General features: G+C 32.4%; 1 protein-coding gene and 1 pseudogene across 1 annotated transcript; both read left to right on the top strand.

Annotated features, from left to right (window-relative positions):
- The first annotated feature begins 3,357 nt into the window (after nt 1-3,357).
- On the top strand, nt 3,358-4,426 carry LOC126705481 (germin-like protein subfamily 1 member 11). The gene is made up of 2 exons (XM_050404513.1): nt 3,358-3,526; nt 3,775-4,426. Exons 1-2 carry the CDS (start codon nt 3,400-3,402, stop codon nt 4,308-4,310), a joined length of 663 nt encoding a protein of 220 aa, XP_050260470.1. The 5' UTR covers nt 3,358-3,399; the 3' UTR covers nt 4,311-4,426.
- A 6,671-nt stretch (nt 4,427-11,097) lies between these two features.
- LOC126707123 (germin-like protein subfamily 1 member 7) lies at nt 11,098-12,456 on the top strand (annotated as a pseudogene).
- Nucleotides 12,457-22,332: the final 9,876 nt, after the last annotated feature.

The following is a 22,332-nucleotide window of genomic DNA, read 5'->3' as shown; positions in this document are numbered from 1 at the left end:
GTACATCATGAAATTTCCTTAAATTTACAACCATTGCAATCACACAAGGACAAGAACAGCTCTACATAATTAAATGAGGAACCCCTCATGTAAATTTTCAACATCCAAAGACAATCTTTCCTTAAAAAATCACATCAAAATCTGTCTCATATCACTTAACATTAATTAAATTTGCTTCTTTCTGAATAGAAAACAAGATAGTCAACAAAGGGTCTATAAGGAGAATCTTCACATATTGCGACCTTTAGCAAAAGTATGGTAGTAACACTTAAGACACTTTACCAAGCAATGCAATGCAGTGTAGATTGTCTACCAATGCGTATGATTTTTCCTCAAATCCCTTACCCCAATAAAAGAAACTAAGAATCAAACATAAAAATCCAAAAAATCCAAATATATAACAGTCTCACACTTATATACGATGTACAAAATATAGAGACATAACATGGAATTCATGGAAGCACCAAAGTACTTGAACCTTTTGTTTTATTAAGAACAACTGATATACAAACATGAATTATTCACTTAGTAAGTTATTCATGAAGAACATCCACATATTTTTTTTTCCCTTTTTTTCTAACAATTACATCCACATATTTCATTATGTCTGATAAAATGAGAAACCCATTGCTTTTATATGAAATGTTTATTAAATCAAAACAATCTCTTAGACCCCAAAAAAACCAAACCAATCACACAATCAACTCAATAAACAAGCCCAACATCAATAACCCATTTCAAAAATTAAAGAATCAAAGAATTTAGAGGAATAATTTGGTTTTTGACTAGAAAACATCCTAATATATTACCAAACAAACAACAAAAAAACAGATAACACATTGAACATAACACATCAAATAAAAAAAAATTAAAAAACAAAGAGAGTGTTAGAGACAACTTACAGAGAGAGCATTTGGTTTTTGGGAGTGAAATGAGGTGGCGGCAACGAGGTGGACTGGGGTTGCTAGGTGGTGGCCACTAAGTCGACATGGTTTGGTGGTGGTGGTGGGGTTGTTGTGAAGGCGGCGGCGGTGGTGGGATTTTGGGTCTGCGAGAGAGAGAGAGAGAGAGAGTGTTTGGGTGGGAGTTTGGGTCTGTGAGGGAGAGTGAAAGCTAGAGAGGGAGAGCTGGGTGTTTAGGTCTCTGAAGAGTTAGAAAGAGATACAGTGAATAGTACATTTTTGGGTATTTGAAGAGTGAAATGAGATAGAGAGATACAGTGTTTTTAGCAAAAATGAAAAAGGCGCTAAAAATGAAAAGCCAAAAAAAACAGAGGGAAGATTTGGGGAGTTAGAAGGTCTATAGTGGCGGCCCAACTTGCCGCTATAACTAAGGAAAAGCGCCTCAGCGGTGGTCATAAAAACGCTGCTACAGCTCGCATATTGCGGCGTTTTTCTCTACCGCTGTTATAATATCTACGCAAAATGATATATTTATTGTGGCGGGTTTTTGGAGCGCCGCTATATCTAAGTTGTTGCTGCTAAAACATATATAGCAGCGGTTTTTGCACCCGTTACAAAAAAACCACTGCAATAGTATAGATTTCTTGTAGTGTAGTAAATTGTTACTGGTTTTAATTTGAATCTACTACTTAAATTATTTTTTGGACCATATGTAGTAGTGCATAACAACTTATCACTTAAGATTTATTATAAAAATATTGTGGATCTCAGTTCACATTAAATGTAAGTATAGGAAACACAAAGGAAATGTTAAATTGGTCTTGTACTCTAGTGAAATAAAGTGTATTGAAGACTTTTCAACTTTGTCTTTTTGTCTTTTTTTTTTTTTTTTTTTTTTTGAGAAAGTCAACTTTGTCTTCTTAGTATTTATATGTTACTATTGATGATTTATTCCTTTAGAACATGTCATAATGTGAATGCATCAAGCATCAATCCTTTGGTTTTATCCAAAAACTAAAAGATTCATTCACCGTCAAACCAATGATAGTGCACCAATTGTGGCAGCACTTTACAGTTTTTTATTTTTTATTTTTTATTAAAGCTCTTACACGTATCAATCTTAAAATCTTGCTGATATGGAAAATTTAATTTTGGTGTAAATAGGTAATGCCCAATAATGCTAATATCCGTTATATCATATTTGGCTAAGACAAATATGTTCTTTATTTAAGAAAATTCATTTTATAATTAAGATTTTATTTTTTGGATTCAATTGTCCGACTAATGTCATATGAATGCATTAATTACATGACAATCTTTACACCTCAAATAGGCAGAGAGAATCATTTTCTAATTTTGCTAAAGCTCCTTTTCTAATTAAGCCCGTTTTTCTTTTTCACCGTTACTTGACATGCATGAATGATCGATGAATGTAATATTGGAATTTCACACTTATCAAAAAATTAAGAAGTAAGGAATTTCACCACTTGTGGCTGCAGTTTGCAGATCAACATGGTAAACGTTGCTTCAACTGATGAGTCAAGATAGTTAATACGGTCAACCATCTATGATATGTAGATGGAGATGCACCTTATCCAAAAAAAAAAAAAAAAAAATCATTAAAGATTTAGATTTCTTCAAAATTGGCCGCTTACCCTTAAAAAATTCTAAAACTTTGAGTTTTGTTTGGCATATATTCTGTATTGGCCTTAAGATGAAGAAGGTCTTACTTCTTAGAGCTTTTTCTTTGAGATAGTTTCGTTTTGTTTATTATATACATGTGTGGATCCCATGCCTGTGTAACAAGTTTTTCCCTTTCAAAAATCTTCCGGCCTGCTTTTATTATTATTATTTTTTTGAATCTTTACAGAGTCTTCTGTTTGGGCTTAAAACAAAAAAAAAAAAAAAACTAATAGCCTAATGGAGGCTAGAGTTTTCAAAACTAGATTATATATATGCTAAACCCTTTTGAAGAAATATTTTTTTAAGTACCAGGTATTACATTTAGTGCGATTGAACAATAAGACCTGGATAACTTGAACCTTTAGATCACTTGACCAATATATAAATGCCTCAGAGTTCACAAAGGACAAAGTCAGCTTACACGCTTGCGCTTCAATCATTTCCAAGTTTAAATATGCTATCATATTCATGTTACTTAAGGTTTAATTAGTATTTGATCTTTTCAACAAAAAAAAAAAAAAATGCACATGATAATTGGTCAAAGAAACATTAATTGCCCTAAACAATGACAATGAACCGCCCCAATAATTGGTTTTTTAAGATGGGTTAGTAGTGGTGGTTAAGGAATAGTTCTCGCATAAACTATAATACAAAAAATCGCCGTTAAAAACTACCTAGTCTTGTGTCCACTTGCGAGGAAATACATAGACTTATTCAGTGACTCCGCTCTATAAATAGACATGTTCTGATATGCAATATTATTCACACCTCAACTAAGCATTCAGCAAGAACAACCAAGCATACAGCCTCAAATATGACGAAACTTTTTACTTGCCTTCTAACTGTGGCCCTATTGGCTTTGGCATCCTCTCTTGCCTCTGCTCATGACCCTAGTTCTTTGCAGGACTTTTGTGTTGCAGTTAACAATTCCAACTCTGCCGGTATGTACCTACTCTATTATGGTTTTCTTGGAGTCGTTTCAAGCTATTTGGATTTAGTTTTCTCAGTTATGATTTCACATATTAATGAAAATTTCATGATATTGGGAATCTACATATTAATGGAATTATTCTTGGAGGTGATATTATATACATGAGATTTTTTTTTTAAAAACGTACATGCATGACATGTTTCAACAATTATTATTGAAGCCTCACATTTGTGATATTAACAATTTTTTGTTTTGCAGTATTTGTGAATGGAAAGTTTTGCAAGGACCCGAAGCTTACTACAGCCGATGACTTTTTCTTTCCGGGGCTTGACATTCCCAGAAGCACCTCAAATCAAGTTGGGTCAAATGTAACTCTTATAGATGTGGACAAATTTCCTGGCCTCAACACTTTAGGGATAGCCTTGGCTCGTGTTGACTATGCACCATATGGCCTAAATCCTCCCCACATTCACCCTCGTGCAACTGAGATTCAAACAGTCATAGAGGGTACTCTTTTAGTTGGCTTTGTTACATCCAATCCAGATAACCGTTTTATCACCAAAGTTCTAAACAAGGGTGATGTCTTTGTATTTCCAATGGGTCTCATTCACTTCCAGTTCAATATAGGAGAGACCAATGCCCTTGCATTTTCTAGTCTCAGTAGCCAAAATCCTGGGGTTATCACCATTGCAAATGCAACCTTTGGATCTAATCCTCCTATCAATCCTAATGTTCTCGCCAAGGCATTCCAACTTGACAAAAATGTGGTTAATTATCTTCAACGAAAATTCTAGTGCAATGATGAACCATTAGATGGTTCCAATAAAGTTTGGCATTTTTTATTGTTGTAATGTGAAAAGTAACAATTTTTAAATTATTTTTTTTATAGAGGTGATATGATTTGAATTTATGATGTTTGTTTTATAATTATTATTCCTTATTATCAAGTCAAGATACCAAATAGTGTTTAATGAGTAAATAAAGAACTAAACCTCAATTAGATCTTCTTGTGACTATTAGTATATCACATATGTAGCATATTTTTCATTTGTTCTAGATTGTATGTATTTTACACAAGTTTCATATTGTCCTTACTGATCGATGGAATATAGGAAAATCAATTCCTATTGATGGTTGCTATGGAATAAAGCGATATCTTGAGAAAATTTACATCACAAACTTTCCAATGACATTTTATACTAATCCATACGCCATACCTAGCAAGACATCTCCCTTCTGATAGAGAAAGAACTAGAAATCAAAATCTTAGATTATATGATTTTCTGAAACAAATGGAAAGTAAAAATCTCAAAACGTGGCTTCAGAGCTGGTCTATAGCCGCGTTTATAAAACGTGACTATATGTCCAAGGGTGGAGCCGCGTTTTGCATAAACGCGGCTTAAATTACCTCCCGTAGCTGCGTTTTTGAAAAACGCAGCTTAAAAACGCGTTTTTGGTAGTGTGTGAATGCTTGAACATGCTTCACAATCAAAGGGCCTAGCCAAAATAGCCAAATACCACTATTGGCCGAAATATATAGTAATCTACAACTGTTTACAAATTATATAGGGATATACCACTATTTTGGAATTCAAGTTCCTCAAACTCAAGTTTGTCATGTAACTCGAGTTCTAGGAATTCGAGTTCCATTAAAAATTTCCACCATGGCAGGCTAAGGTAGATTATTATCATTTTAAAATGCCACCTAGAACTCAAGCTCTACAAACTTGAGTTCCTTGTTGATACAACTTGAGCTCTCTTCAACCTAGCTAGAGTACTATAAAAATAAATTAAAACAGAAAAATGTTCAAGCTCTTCAAGCTGGTCAGCTAAATCAGAACATAGAAATGCATCTTTGGGAACAAAATAACATAGTGGAACTCAAAAACAATGACAAATGAAGTAGAAAGACCATATCTACCTAACCCTAGAATTATGACCAAAACGTTAAAAACAAGAAAAGTAACACAAAAAAGAAAGACCCAATACTTATTAAAAAAAAAAAAAAACAAACAAACACATAGTACTAAAATCTTGTAGTGTATACTATGAGAACTAGAGTAGCAAGAAAAAAAAATAGGAAGAAAAGGAAGGCTGATGTTGGTGAGCAAGAAATTAGAGTTAGACATTTTTAAGCTAAATGTTGAAGAAAATATTGAAAAGGTTGAACAAGATCAATATTTACAACAAGTTAGTGAATTTTTGTAAACTATTTACAAGGAACTCGAGTTCTAGGTGGCATTTTAAAGTTAAAAAATTCCAGCTCAGCCACCATGGTGACAATTTTTAATGGAACTCGAGTAACATGCCAAACTCTTACTCGAGTTCAAAAATAGTGGCAGATAGCCCAAATAGTTCCAAAATAGTAGTAGATTACTACATATTTCGACCAATAGTGGTATTTGACCATTTTAGCCCAAAGGACCTACACGGGTACAGCAAACACAATTACTTTTGTAGAAAAAATTTTAACCATACACATGGGTGGTTGTCTTATGTCTAGTTTGCTACAATATTTATTCACTGTTCACACAGAATGGAAGCTTTGCTACACTTTACATTGTAAATGATGGAACATAGAGGAAAGAAAAAGAAGAAGGCAGAGTTGAGCTGTTGAGAGAATGAGAGTTAAAATGCCATGCCAAAGATAGAAGCAGTCAAACAAGAAAGCAAGAGAGAGATAGGGAGAGTGAGAGGGAGAGAGGGTGAGAGAGTCACCTGTGTAGAAAAATGTCTACAACTATGTAGTGATGCGGTGCCTCCAACCTTCGATCTTACCTCTGTTGTGGGGCAAGTAAGCCTTAGAAGTGTTAAGATGAAATTAGATTTTTTCCCCCTTTTATTTGTTAGATAATTGTTAAAATACTTGTGCATCTCAAAATTATGAATGTCTAATTATTGTAATTTTTTGACATATATATTTATTTATCACTAATTAGATTCTATTTTATTTAAAGTTATATATCTAATTTTAGGCTTTCTTGTATATATTATCTAGGTATGAGGGGCCAAAATGATAATTTTCCTTAAAATTTTCAAATTAGTTAGGATAACTCCAATATATATATACACACACACATACATACTAATTGTTTTCCAAAAATTTTGGGTGGGTCGTGGCCACCTTTGGTTCCAATGAGTCTTCAAACGAATACCTAATTCTAAATAGTAATTCCTCTAAATCTTAAATGTCCCTTCTTCCTGTCATTTTTTTTTGGTTTTCTTCTTCCATCCCTCTCTTCTTTGATATATGGAGTAAAGGATTTGGAGAGAATGGCAACATGATCAATAGCATGTAGAGTATCTCTCTCTCAATTTCACTCATGTTACAAATCCACAAAAAAAAAAAAAAAAAAAAAAAAAAAAAAAAAAAACCCATACCTATCAAGACCTATGATGCACGGATGTGGCTGGGAGGGTGCCACACTAGAGTCCGACGCGGCCTGAAGTGAGGTGCGGTGTCCGACGTGGCTGCCTGCGCGTCAGTGCTGCATCTGAGTTTTTTTTTTTTTTTTCACAGATTCGCGTCGACTTAGCTCTATTCACGCCGACTCAGCTTCTATTCTTGCCGATTCGTGCCGAACCGGAACGATTCGGCCAGAATCAAGCCATATCGGCTTGCAACTGAAACGGACCGAAACAGGCTGAAATCGGTCTTGAATCATGCCAGAACAGCCAATTAGCTTTGAATGAGGCCCAAACATCCTAAATTTGTCCTTCCTCAATTTTATTCTGAATATTTGTTGCTTCTTTTATGTTTTCTTTTTTGTTTTGTGTTTCTTGCCTTCTTCTTTCTTTGTTTTGTGAATCAAAGCATTGTAATGTGTTTTTTAAGAATATTTTAATAGTAAAAATATATAGAAAATATAAATATAAATATTTTTAAAAATTTTTTAATCGCCACCCCTACCGCACCCGCATCCTACTCTTTTCAAAAATTGTCAAGTCCCGCACCCGAATCCGAAAACGCACCCGTGCTTCATAGATCAAGACATCTCTTTTCTTATCTTGTCATTTCTATCCCATCTCAATTTCACCAACTCCACCGTGTTTTCTTTTTTTGATGGTATGACTGAACGGCTAGTGTTTGGTGGCAGAGAATGGAACGGTGCATATATGAATTGAAAATTTTCAGCCTTCACCTATCGTTTAGCCTCTTCAATGCTGTTTTATTACACTACAAACACAAAGGCACAAAACAACCCAAGAACATTAAGATATTGAGTAGACATGTACCAATGGATTGATGGTGTGCTAGTTATGGGTTACAGGAAGAGAGAATTTATTAATGGAGCATGCCTTGTACGTGGTCATGTAGTTCTGAAGCTCAAGAGTTGGTAGCATAGCTAGCTAGACCATTGTGCTTTAATGGGATACGTGAAGATGATCAATACGATTCGCCTTGCACCTGGTATGGCAATGGGTAGATAATAGAAACATGCATCGATGAGTTTGAACTCTTCTTCACGATTAACAACTCGAAAAATCTGACTTGCTTGAAACTTAGGGTTATTGTGCGAGACTCCCAACTCCAAAGGGCATGATTTCATAGATTGGTTTAAGCATAAAAGTTAGAGCTTTGATCTTTGCCTATGAGGTTGACAGTCGTGACATTGATTAGGAGGGAGTTTCAATCAATATGATAGACGCGATACAATCTCACAATGAAGAATTCTCATTACTAGCTAGTAGCTAGGCAACATGTGATTCAAGATAGAGTCTCGCTAACGACTATCTTTAAAGTTTAAAGCATATTTTAATAGACTATTTTAAAAAAGTATTGATCACTTTTATAAGAAAAATAAAAAAGCTATAAAAAATTTCAATTACCTTTTTTTTTCCATAAAAATTTCAAAAAATATTTTTTAAATCAATCATTTAAAGCATCCGTTAACTTTCCTTTCAAGATATTCAACATTCCTTGCGCCAATTTTGCACCTGGGAAGTGAGGCCACATCCTTTCTAATTAAACATGGTCAAAATGTTGTATCATTTGATAGCTAGCTAGAGGAGAGCCTATTTTGTTTTTACAGCACCGATTATTACTGGATCTATCCCTTATTTCCAATTAATGAAGGTTAAGCTTTCCTTTAAACCAACAAAAAAAAAAAACTCATTTTCTATATATAGTAACATATAGAACCTACAAGTGAAAAGCATTTGGGTCACATTTCCAATAATCTTAACCCTCAGAAGAGTTAACCAGAAGTTGCATTCGTATTGAAGGCTGCGCAAAATCTGTACTTGTGGAAATTATTATGAACAAGCATAAAATCATAGTAGGCTCATGTATATATGTATACGTATGACAAGAAAACTAATCATAATTTTACTTATAGTGCAATTATATTATAACTGTAGGAGTAGTCTAGAATTAGTTACTAAAAGTATAATATATTTTATAATATATATAAAATTGAAGTAGCTTGACTCTTGCGTGCCGAAATAATATTATGCACATCAGCTTAATTTAAAGGCGCCACAATTTCACATGTCACTATATATATATATATATATATATATACCCATCTTCTTTTCAATATTTAAACCCGTCAATAAAATCTTGGCACATCATATTTTCTTATTTACATTTAGCTCCATACTAAAATACAATTATAATAAATTACTATTAATATAAATACTAAAATTATCATATTTTATATTTAGAAAAAAAAAAGAAAAAAAAAAAAAATATATATATATATATATGTTTTATTACGTTAAACTCTCCTGTGCATTGTACATATTTACATGACTTATTGACTGATATCTTACAGTGGATTCATTATGAAAATACTATTCATATATGTAATATAATAAAGATATAGTCACTGAAGGCTTTTTATTTTGGACATCGTCTGTCAAGGCAAATCACGTCAAACCTCTTACTTTTTTTGCTTCTCTCTTTTCTTTCTCATGCACTCACATTCTCAAAAACAATTCTAACATAGTGCCAAAGCTAGATTACTTAGAACATTAATAAACCCTATCTACATATTGTTATTTCACACTTCATGTACATTTTTTGTCTTTAAAGTCAAACCGATAATATCCTGACATGTAATTAGTTATAATTAATTATTTTTAATTTCAAATTATAATTAATCACTCATAATCACTTGTGGTTAACCTTAGGTTTCAAGAATGTATATTATCCATTGAAATTTGACGTGGCTTCATATTTAGTGGTCCGATTAATTGTTGCACTCAAAAATGTCTTTTCGTTTGTTAAGAGTTTTGAATTTTATTTAAAATTAATCTCGTGTTTATCCAATGGTCAAAATGAAGCTTTTTCCCTTTATAATGTAAAATTATATTTGAACAAAATTTAGGTACAATGTTTTAGGTGTTGTTCCTTAGATTTCTCTTTTTAAAATTTAGCTATATGGCTTTTTTCTCATATGATAGAAATGTATTTTTAATTAACCATATGATTGAATTTTAAATAAAAAACTTAAGAAATAACACTTAGGTATTGTACTTAAGTTTTGTCAATTATATTTTTGCTTTTTTGTTGGGTTAAATTGGTGGTTGCAACCGGCGCCCGGGGGGGGGGGGGGGGGGGGGGGGTGGGGACAACACCATGGAGTATTGTTCTCGGAACTGAGATCTTAGATTTCTACGAGAATGAAGCATGGAAGATGAGTAATACCGCTGAACACGACGGAAGCATGGAAGATGAGTAATACCGCTGAACACGACGGAAGCCAATGTCAATGGCCAGCTTGTTCTTCACTCTGTCAAGCTTCAAGCTAGGCTCTATCATTTATGCATCATTGGTCGACCTCACCACCGTACGTGTCTCAGGCTTGACAAACACTATGGCTCATACTAGAACTCCCAAGCCCATGCAGACCTACAAGGTCCAATAATCTTCATCCCTACAAAACAACAATTAAAAAGCCACTTATTATAAAACTAACTTATTTTACTATTCAGCTTATTTTTGTTACTATTATAAGCATTATTGTACTTTTTAGTACTATTCATAAGTCTCACTGTATTATTTCAGTTAACTTTTTCAAGCTTTTATTTTTATCTATAGTACTTACAACAAAAAGTTTTCAGTTTTAGCAAAATAAACGAATTCCAAATAGACTCTAACTCTGTCTCTCCTAGACGAGGTATACAAGTGACCAAGTAGACTTATCTCACCAGGTCGCTTGCTACTATGCCAAGGACGTCTGAGACTTAGCCTTCTCGTCTGGCACATATTCGCTTCAATCATTTCAAGTTTAAATGAAGTATCGTTGTACGTAAGGTTTAATTATTAGTATTTGACCTTTTCAATAAAACATGTGTGATAATTAGTCAAAGAAACATTACCCTGAACAATGACAATGAAGTGCTCCAATTAAATTGGTTAACATGGGCTAGTAGTAGTTGTTAAGAAATGGTTCACGCATTACATAAAAAATATCATAACCGTTTAAATTTACCTAGTCCTATATGCTATTTGCGAGAAAATACATAGACCAATCCGGTGACTCCTCTCTGTAAATAGACATGTTCTGATCTGCAATATCATTCACACCACAACCAAGCATTCAGCAAAAATAAACCAAGCATACAGCCTCAAATATGAAGAAACTTTTTACTTGCATTCTAACTGTTGCGCTATTGGCTTTGGCATCCTCTCTTGTCTCTGCTCATGATCCTAGCAGTGGCGGTTCCAGGAATTTTTCTCAGGGTATTCCTTAAAAATCATAAATTATACAATCTAATAAAAAGAGAAATTCATATATCGACAACAACAACAATAAAAAAAAAACACGCAAACACATAAAGTCTACAATTGCCTTCTACAAGTTTCATATTTTGAAATCAATGCATGATAGTGTCATTATCAATGCTACAAGCTGCATCTCTTTCAATGTACACAACCAACAATCATTCATCCACATAATGTAGAACAAATTATGGAGCAAAATTTAATTTTATTGACATAAAAAAAACTGAGGGTGTTTCTAAATTTTTTTTGAAGGGTAGACAAATAAAAAATTTTAAATTATTATATATAAGAAGAAAAAAAATTCAGGTCAGGTCCTGGGATCACCCTGGCCTTAAGGTGGCGCCGCCCTGACCCCAGTCCATTGCAAGACTTTTGTGTTGCAGTTAACAATCCCAACTCTGCTGGTATGTACCTACTCTATCTATTTGAAACGACTTCTTGGAGTCGTTTCAAGCTATTTGGATTTATTTTTCTCGTTTAGATTCTACACATTAATGAAAACTTTCTGATATTGGGAATCTAAAAAATTAATGGAATTATTCTTAGAAGCGATATATAATATCTAGATGGGATTTAATTTAATTTTTTTTTAACGTACATGCATGACATTTTATCATCCTTTATCATTGAAGCCTCACATTTGTGATATTAACAATCTTTTCTTTTGCAGTATTTGTGAATGGAAAGTTTTGTAAGAACCCAAAGCTTACTACAGTTGACGACTTTATCTTCATGGGGCTTGATGTTCCTAGAAACACCCTTAATCAACTTGGGTCAAATGTCACTCTAGTAAACCTGGAAATGTTTCCTGGCCTCAACACTCTAGGGATAGCATTGGCGCTCGTGTTGACTATACACCATATGGCCTAAATCCTCCCCACGTTCACCCTCGTGCCACTGAGCTTTTGACAGTCATAGAGGGTACACTTCTAGTTGGCTTTGTCACATCTAATCCTGATAATCGGCTCTTCACCAAAGTTTTGAACAAGGGAGACATCTTTGTATTTCCAATGGGTCTCATCCACTTTCAATTCAATATAGGAGAGACCGATTCTATTGCATTTTCTAGTCTCGATAGCCAAAATCCTGGGCTTATCACAATAGCAAATGCAACTTTTGGATCTAATCCTCCTATCAATCCTTATGTTCTCACCAAGGCATTCCAACCCGACAAAAGTGTGATTAATTATCTTCAACAAAAAATCTAGTGTAATGATGAACCATTACACAGTTCCAATAAAGTTTGGCATTTTTAATTGTTGTATTTGAAAGTAACAATTTATTTATTTTTTATAAAGGTATTATGATTTGAATTTGTAATTTCTGTTTTATAATTATTACTCTCCATTGTCAGATATTAATATTAATTAATATTTGACAATGGAGAGTAATAATTAATTAATATCTGACAATGGAGAGTATTAATTAATAGCTATTGATCTTTAATTTTCTTGAAATTTTGCAAGCATAGAGGATATAAGAAGAAGATGTAATCCAATGGTGGATTTGTCAAAATTCACATCCAATAAAAAGATATTAAGTAAGTTTGTAGCTTAAGGTTACTACTAATTTTGTAGCTAAACTTTGTCCTTAATTAATTTTTGGTATAATTATTATCAAATAAAATCGTTGTTTATATGTTTTAACAGTGTGACAATGGAAGAATAAATACACAACTAAACCTCAATTAGATAATGCTGTGACGTTCAGTATAATCACATATTAAGCATATTTTCCATTTGTTCCGCAATTGTAAATATTTTACACATGTTTCATATTCTTCTTAAATGGCCAATGGAATAAAGCAATATCAATTGCTATTGATGATAGTAGCTATATAATAATGGGATATTTTAGAAAATTTACGTCATAAAGTTTCCAATAATATTTTTTTTGAATTAAATTAATGTTTAGAAGGACAAAAGGTAAGTTCGCAAAAGTAAAAAGAACTGAGCCAAACCCACTTTTTGTATCCAAAACAAATTCACCACGAACCATGCATGAGTAATCATAAAAGTTGTTACTTTCATAAAATTCAGTTGATTATCTAGGCACTACAATGATTGTACATCAAGATCATCTCTGTATTGTTAGATATCTCATGTGCAACTTAATTTTTAAGTTTTCCATTTTTAAGTTTTCCATGTTGAATCACCATACTTCCCAATTGACTACCTCTCCAATATCACCAAATTGTAAAAGCGTTTGGACCTTTAGAATTTAGAATTTCATATTTTATCCTCCACTTAAATTTTTGTCTACAACGCCTCTAATAGGAAATTTGGATTTTTTTTAATTTAGAGCCTTTTTTGAGGAATTTTTTAGAACATTTTTCAAGCTATTTAAAGGAGGTCAGTGTAAGTAGTTTACATTTTAAAGGAAGTGGGCATCTTATTCTAAAATAGAGGGGAGGGGAGTGTAATAACATAAAATGTCAGGGCGGTCAGTGCAATTTTTCCAAGATTTTGATAAAATACAGGAAGAAAAATAGCAAATCAAAACCCTAGATTATATGATTTTCCAAAAGAAATGGTAAAGTAAAAACTCAAATTAAGACGAATACCTAAATAGTAGTTCCTCTAAATCTTAAATTTCCCTTCTTCTTGCCATTTTTTTTTTCTTCTGTTATTTTGTTCTTCTCTATTTTGAAGCTTGGAGTAGAGTAATTGTTGTCTATTTAATATTGGTGTCAAATTTTACACCACGTGTTCAATTTATTTTTCTTAACATTTTGGTGTCAAGTGATCCATCAGAAAGCTTATCATTGAAGTTGAAACGATCACCTTAATAATTTAAGTAAGACTAGTTCATCATCACTACTATTGAATGTTTTTATACGAAAGCACGACTTACAAACTAATTCTCTTTACAAGGAAAACCAAATAACATCACTTAACTCTAATATTCTTGAAAATTAAAATTAATATCTTTAATAAATTATTTTAAAAAATTTACACTAAACTTAACCAAAAAAACAGAAGAAATTTTGTGTTTTTTTTTAGATCTCATCTACATCAAAAGTTAATTGATGATTCTAATGATAAAAAATAATCAGTATTGGTCCGACACTATAGATTCAAAGGAGCTTATTAGTACTTTTGAATATTGTTATTTTTCTTTTGTGTTAAGGGAGGGTAATTTCCCTGCGATGTTTTGGCCCAGTGGATAGCTATGTTCAATTGGATAGAACTGATTCCTCTCTATAATCTTCCTAACTTAATGGCTTAGACTTTAGACAAAAAATTGTTATAGATCCTCTTTTCTTTTCTAATCTACTCTCCTTGTACTCAAATACATTGTATTAATAATAATAATAATAATAATTTTTTTTTTAGGGGTAATTATATTCTCCTCCCTTAAGGTTTGAAAAAATGACATTCTATCCCAAACTTGAAGAGAAAAAAACTTTTCCTCCTTAACATTCAATTGAAGAAAATTTATTAAACTAATATTAAAAATGATGTGCACTAACATGATGTTTGCTTAATGACAAGAAAAGTTTATAAAATTATCTTATTTCGTAATTAAATTTATTATTTTTAATTTTTAATTAAAGTATATTTTAAAATATTAAGTGTGAATTTTGTTTATTATTATTTCTTCTTTTTTCAACCAATTATGGAGAGATTTGCTCTGGCAAGTGTTTTCGTGCTTGATAAATTTTTCATTTTTTATTCTAAATTTACTAATTATTTTTTTACCTAACTATGGCTAAACTTTTGTTAAGAAATTCTTATAAAAACTAGTTAAAGGCTCAAGCGTTGCATGGTTTTATGTTAAAAGTTTTAGAATATATATAATTATTATAACCAAATAAGTAATTATTATAATGAAAGGAATAAATTGCTATAACATCAATCAAATATAAAATGATAGCACCTTAATACAAAATTATCTTCTAACATACCAATTGTGCTATAATATCATTTGTAATTACATGTATCAAACTATTCGTATATGAATTTATATCTAATGAATCTATAATATAAGTGATTTGCAGTATCGTTAACAACAATATTAATGATTAAAATCTTTAGAAAAAGTAACATAAAATTGGCCACTTTTTAAAGATAGAACTATTTGAGGAATAAAACCTTTGTTCTAATTTAAAAAAAAATTGCAAAGTTCTACATCTAGATTACAAACCTTTCTTAGGATGCTTGAAATCATTTTTGACAAACCTGGAAAAAAAATCAGGAAGAAAATTAAACAAAGTTAAAAAAACAAAGTACTATACAAATTGCAAAATTGTATGTACATTTAATAGTCTATGATTGGAATTTACTACGACAACTTACATACGTATTGGACAAGAAAATAATTAAATTGGATCAAACCATTAACATATGAATTAGATCAAACATAAGAAAATTACCCCCCTAAGGAAATTAGCTTAAACAAAAGGCAACAAATACATAAAATGTATTTAATTTATTATAATAAAAAATTAGAGTAAAAAATACATACCTGCATGATTGTAGGTAGAAAAATGGAAGCCTAAATAAAAAAAAACTGTACAATAAGTTGGAGAATGAAAAACTACACCAACAAACGGTGTATATATATACATACTCCACCTAGAAAAGGAGTCTAAGTAAAAATCAAATATTCTAAACTCCTTGAAATTACCTAATCAAGAGTTTAGGTTAACTACATATTAGTTTTTTTTTTTTTTTTTAAATACTTTATCCCAAAAAAATAGTTAACATTATTAGCTAGATTGTTATTAGATTTTTTTTTTTTTTTGGTTTACGTTAAAAAAAAAAAAAAAAAAAAAAAAAAAAAAAAAAAAAACTAACTTACGGGAAGCAGTATGTTTTTTATTTTTATTTTAGAGATACACTTACTTTATGATAACAATGAATTAAAGATAAGAATAAATTAGAGTCTTGATTAAAATACCCAAAACAATTTTTCAAAACCCAAATTGTTACAAAGAGGGAAAAGTTGTACCTGTTGGGTTCTGATTTACCCCATTTGACTAGTTGTGGGCATGATGTAAAATTATGTAGGCCTTAACCTTAAGTTCCTTTAAGGCTAGAGGGATTGATGAGAATTCAAATTGTCATATTTTTCTCCCTTAATGTTTAGTCTTTTATATTTATTTGGTGCCTAAATGCACTCATTATTCTTGTATTTTGATTTATGATGCAAATGGAGGCGTTAAGTGCAAAACGTAGCTAATTGGGCGATTCTGAACAGCTTTAACATTGCTTCGTAATTTGGGCATAACTCTCTCATCTAAGCTTCGATTGAGATGATTCAAGATGCTATGGAACACCAAGAAAAAGCTCTACAACTTTCATGTTTTGAGTTTCGAGAGATACGGGCTGCATCAAGGTTGAAATCGGGCTTGAATTTGCTACACTTGCACTGCTGACATTCTGGAATGTTCCTCTGCCTGCAATTCTACAAATCTGATGGGGTTTATTTTTAGAAGCTTCCAGATCCGGTGCACAAAATTTCCAGCTGAAAAACAACACTTTCCTAGTTATATTAGGACTTTGTTTTATTTTTAATATTTTTCCTTAATTAGTTAGATTTGGATATTATTATTGAGAATATTTTTAGGAGATTTTGTAGGCTTGGGAAAGCGGGAATTAACATGTAAAAGGGGGAGGAAAAATTAGAATTGGACACACACGCCTCTCTCTCCCCTCTTCTCTGATTTTTTCCTTTGAGTTTTCATCATGACCCTACTTGGCTAAACTTTTATACTTGGTCGAAGGAAACTGAAGCCTCGGAATCAATAAAACTATAAGATCTAATTTGTTTTTATTGTTCAATTTATGCTTTGAATATCGAATTTTCTTCTGTGTCTATTTTCATGATTGTCTCGTTTAATTACTAGGAGGCCTATTAGTTTATTATTCATTGCAATCTACTGCTAGGTTAGATATCAAATCCGTAATTGTTTGATCTCCCTAACTTGTGAAGCAACCAAGATTTAATGATTTGCTGCATCAGAAATTATTAGATCTTAGGAAGAATGCTCGACTAAATTAAATGCAACCACTTGTGTTTGTGTTGTTTAGTTTCATCGATCTCTCTAATTCTTAAGGCTGCTATTAAATTAAACCTTTAGCGCTTGTCTTAGGTTGTTTAGTAGATAGGATTTATTAAATCGCTTGTTTTCTAATTAACTACGAGAGATAGGAAAATTGTTCTGATGGTGAATATTCAAAGTGTGAATTGATATATATTTGCATCGATGATCAATTGTGAAATTCCGATGGTGGATGTTGACTTAGACCAAGGTTTGTTCTTTTGATTAATTTTGATACTTTAATTTGAATTGTTCCTTAGTTGTTGTTTTTTTCTTAAAATTGTTTTCATTATACTCCCCCCTCCCTGTTCACGTAGCATAAAACTAATCTAGATACTTTTCGTGGGAACGATCCTTACTCGCACTACTACATATATTTTTAGGAGTATAGGTTTTATTTTTGGTTGCCTAGGACAGCACACCAGGGATTGCACCAAACCCTTTCCAAGTATATTGATTCTTGGCTCTCCTTGCAAGAACCTAAAAAAAATTTAATAGCTAAAAACAAATAAAGATGAAATTTTTTTGAATTAGAGGGTAAAAAAATTAAATCTAAGTTCAAATTTCGGAAACTTGTACCCCTTTCTTAATTTTTCAGAAGCCAAGCAACATGAAGAAAGAAAAATAAAATAGAAACTTAATTATATCAACAATTAAACTCGTATACACACATATCCAAAGAGACATAACATTAAAAAAAAAAATGTAAAAATAGAAGCTAACCTTTTTAAGAGCAAGTCTCTGCAACGGCACCACCTTTCAAATTGTTGGATGTCCACTTTTAATTTGGGTGTGTATTTTTTGATAGTATGGTTGTGATTTAATTTGGGTTTTATTTTGTGTTGTTGCGTTCAAAGGTTTTTGTTATGTTTTAGGATTACATTTTTGTGCTTTGGTTTTGTTCTTGTGTTTGAATTTTGTGAGTTTGTGTTCTTGTGTTAGTTGCGTGCATTTTTTTTTTTTTTTAGTTGCGTTAGTTGTGAATGAATTAGAATTCTGATCAATCTAATATTGATCTTCAGTTTTTTATTTCATTTTTTTTTAGAGATATACTTACTTTATGATAACAATGAATTAGAGATAAGAATGAATTAAAGTCCTGATTAATCTAGTATTAATTTACAATCATAATATTTTTTTTAATTAATCTAATATTAATCTATACCTACAATCTTACATGAAGTAGACGTGAAGCAGTTTTTTATTTATTTATTTTTTTAAAGAGATAAACTATTTAATGATAAAAATGAATTAGAGTTCTTGGTAGTATACTATTCCTTTTTAGTTCTTTAGAAATCTAAAAATTTAATAAAATTTCTGCAATTTGGTAAAGCCAAGTGGCGTAACCACAGCGTCTAAGCCCAAATTTTATTTATATATATATATATATATATTTTTATATAATATGACATGATTTAGAATATTTTTAAACTCAAGGGATGGGAGTTTAATTATCCAATATTTTTTTATTAAAAAAACCTTAAGCTTAAGCTAGATAGATCCGGATTCAACCCCGTATATTCGGGTCTGAATACACCAAAAATTCTGAAAGGCACCAATCGATGGAAGAAAAGTGCGAGAGTACTAATTGAATTAGCACCAATTAGAGGCCCGATGGTCGCCATGGGACTTGCTTCACGCAACAATGGGTGAAACGAACACCATTTGCTTTATGAGAGCATGCCCAAGCTATACCAAGCTTGCATGGCTCACCAACCACACACAAGAACTACAAGGGACACCAAGGGACATTGAGGGACGCTGCTGTTGTCGTCGTCGTCATCGTCACCATCGTCACTGTCGTCGCTACTACCACGCAACCGCGTAGTAAGAAAGACACATACAAGCCCAATAGTCGCATGGAACTTGCTTCGCGTAGCAATGGGTGAAACTAACACCGTCCACATTGCGATAGTGTGCCCAAGCTAAACCAAGAATGTATGTAGCTATACCACGTACATGTGAAATGCCAACCTGGGTCCACCCCGTCGATGCATTTAAGGCCCACCTCGCGCCATGGAGCACGCAAAGTTGGGTGCCTGATGGCTCATCATGAGTATGCCTACCCATGGCCAAGCTCAAGAGGGGTCGCCCCTGTGCATCTCCGAATACCTCTTGCCCCCTAAAGAACGCTTAGGAAAAATCAGCTTTGGCACGAGGAAACATTGATTTGTTGAGGAGGAATAATGGGCCTTTTTTGGAGCAATTCTTGGAGTCTTGCCCTGATTTTTTGTACACATGCTAAGAAAAATCCAACCTTGACACAGACTCTTTGTATAAAAATCCTGTTTAAAAAAAAAAAAAAAAAAAAATTACCTGACCACTTTTCAAAAACTCACATCAAATTATCTATTTGGATACTTTATTTCTTTAAAACACTAATTTTCTATATTTTTTAAATTATTTCTCTCTCTTCACCCACAACAATTATCATTCACTCTTTTTCTTTTTCTAAGGATAAGCAAAGAAATAATAAAAAATTATTTTTGCATAAATACAATAAGTTGTAAATTTACACAAGCACGGTAGTTAAAATCCAATTTGCCCCATAGGTGTCTTTTGGGGTTCATTAGGAAAATTTTGGGTCTTATGCTAACACAACGTAAACACTCGCTAGTCTTATTTTCACAATTTTTTTTTTTAATGCTTTGTCTTCCTTCTTTGTGAGTACTTCTACTGGCATATCAAAATTTCACAAGAAACTTAAGTTATCGGCTCATCATATATCGAAATAAAATAAGATTATATCAAAACTCATTACAACTCAAAACAAGATTGTTGTGAAAATGTTACTAGATTTTATTGTGTCCCTATACTATCTATTTCTTTATTCATTTTTCACATATTTGGATTGCGTAAAAATAAGGGGATCTCCAAAGGCAACTCAATGGCATCTTGTCTTATTCATGCACCCCTGTAACGGTGCATGAATGATTGATGATTGACAACCTTTAACATAATCTGCAAACACAACATGACTAGTCAATGTTTAATATATAAGTTCTTGACACACGGGATGATGGCTCATGTGATTGAACCATCAAGACAAAGATCGCCCCTGTTAAATCTCTTGCATGAACTGCAAGATGAGCCCTGATTGGAAACATACAAGAAAATGCAAGGAGGACACGTAAAATCACAAAACAAGCAAAAAACTGCATGTTAGATCTAAATGATCAAGTAAAAGTAAAAGCAGTTGTTACCCAACTCATATTTTTCTTGCTCCATGACCTTTTCTCCAACTCTAGTTTTAGTTTACCATGTTCAAACTAGTTAGCAAAACTGGACTCAAACCTCCTCACATCAATAAGCTTCTTAGCATCAACATTGGTTGTGCCAAAAATTTTAGTTTTTAGCACCACAAAAAACTACTTTATCTATTTTATCACCTCACTTTACAATACACTCAACATCAGTAATTTTATTTTAGCATTCAACAAATTAAAATAATATAAACAACACAATAAAATAATATATCAACTACAATAACAACAACCACAACCACAACTACCACCACAACCACATAAAATATATTACGTTGTTTTACCATTTGAGCTACTGTGCACTGTAGCTCAAGAGCTAAAATTTTTAGCTAAGGCTCCACCAATGCAGCCCCATTTCTGTAGTTTGTGGTGCTAAAAATAGTATTTTAGCAATTTAACACCACCAATACTAATGCTCGTATATTACTCTTAACACCGATAGTAATGTACTGGCCAATGCTGGTAAGGCAGGGAAGGTGAGGGCATCCTTCGAAATTGGCATGGTCAATTGGCATAAAATATAGGGTATAATCACATTATTTTAGAAGTAAAATCAATGCTAGTAATTAATTGGCTAACAATTCGTCGCACTTTGGCCTCTAAATATTATGGAGCAAGACTAGACCATCCTTAGTACTTGTGTAAAGGGGACAAGAGCAACTGAGTATACCGTGAAGCCAATGGATGCATGCATTGGCGTAATTGTGTGAAGGGGACAAGAGCAACGGAGCCACCTGGAAGAATATGACCCATGCGTGGTGCGCCCATCTTTTGTATGTCAGGGTTATGCATGGGACCTAAGGCAAATGAGGACTTGCAGAGACTGCCCCATGAAATGATGCCTTTCGTTTTTATACTCCCTATATAAATAAATAAAACTTCCCTTTTCTCCCAAAAACATAAAAACTACATTCTTTACTTACTACATTATATGCAATGTCCCCCACTTCTCAATGGTTGACCCCATCAAGATTAAGGTAGCAAAAATGTTTAGTCGATTCCTTGATGGCTCCTATCCTAAATTCCCATGACTATAATCAATTCAAATTTTCATCTTTACACCGACATTCCTAAACTCCAATTACTTCTTTCAATATTTTGTCTTATGAACCAAAACAAAACAAAACACATGAAAAATTCTACAGGAAAGAACTATGAAAGCCCATTGTATTTGTATTAAAAAATAAAATTAAATTAAGAGTGTCACCAATTTCATATTACAAAAGAAAACTTCTCTTAAACACTAAAACAACCATCAAATTTCATATTCGAAGCTTCTTTCAAGGGTGCAGCTCATTATTGAGCTTCTGGTCCCTGTTTTGTTTCCGTGTCTTTCGACCATCTTGCATCTTCACACCAAACTGAAATGCAGCTTTTGGCATTGTTTCTTTCTGCTCATTGTAAGTTGCCCATTCCTCCTCTGTCTCAAAGTCCCACCAATTAGGGAAAGAGTCAGGACTTGAAGTTAGGGGGCCAAAGTATAAACAAAAAAAAATTTTGAAACTCTAAATAAATATTCATTTTATAAACCATCAACAAAGAAAAATATACAAATTTTTTTTTTAAAGATATTACCATGCAATTATTTATGAAAATAAGACATAAATTTTCCTCAACATTAGTAGTTGGTAATGTTGCAACACTATTATTAGCTTCTAAACCATTAGAAGTTTTTTTTTTTTTTTTTTAAAAAAAAACCATGCATACAAGTAATCAACAAATAACCAACAAATTTTAAAGTGGTAAATAACCTCTTTAATTATTTACCAAAAAAA

Source organism: Quercus robur, chromosome 11 (assembly GCF_932294415.1).
Source record: "Quercus robur chromosome 11, dhQueRobu3.1, whole genome shotgun sequence".
Taxonomy (NCBI): domain Eukaryota; kingdom Viridiplantae; phylum Streptophyta; class Magnoliopsida; order Fagales; family Fagaceae; genus Quercus; species Quercus robur.
Note: the sequence above shows the minus strand (reverse complement) of the source record. Positions and strands in the feature narration are given on the sequence as shown.

Excerpts from the sequence above, each read along its gene's own strand:
- LOC126705481 (XM_050404513.1), top strand. The coding sequence starts at position 3,400 with ATGACGAAACTTTTTACTTGCCTTCTAACTGTGGCCCTATTGGCTTTG. Across the intron at positions 3,527-3,774 it reads TAACAATTCCAACTCTGCCG|TATTTGTGAATGGAAAGTTT; the intron begins GTATGTACCTAC and ends TTTGTTTTGCAG.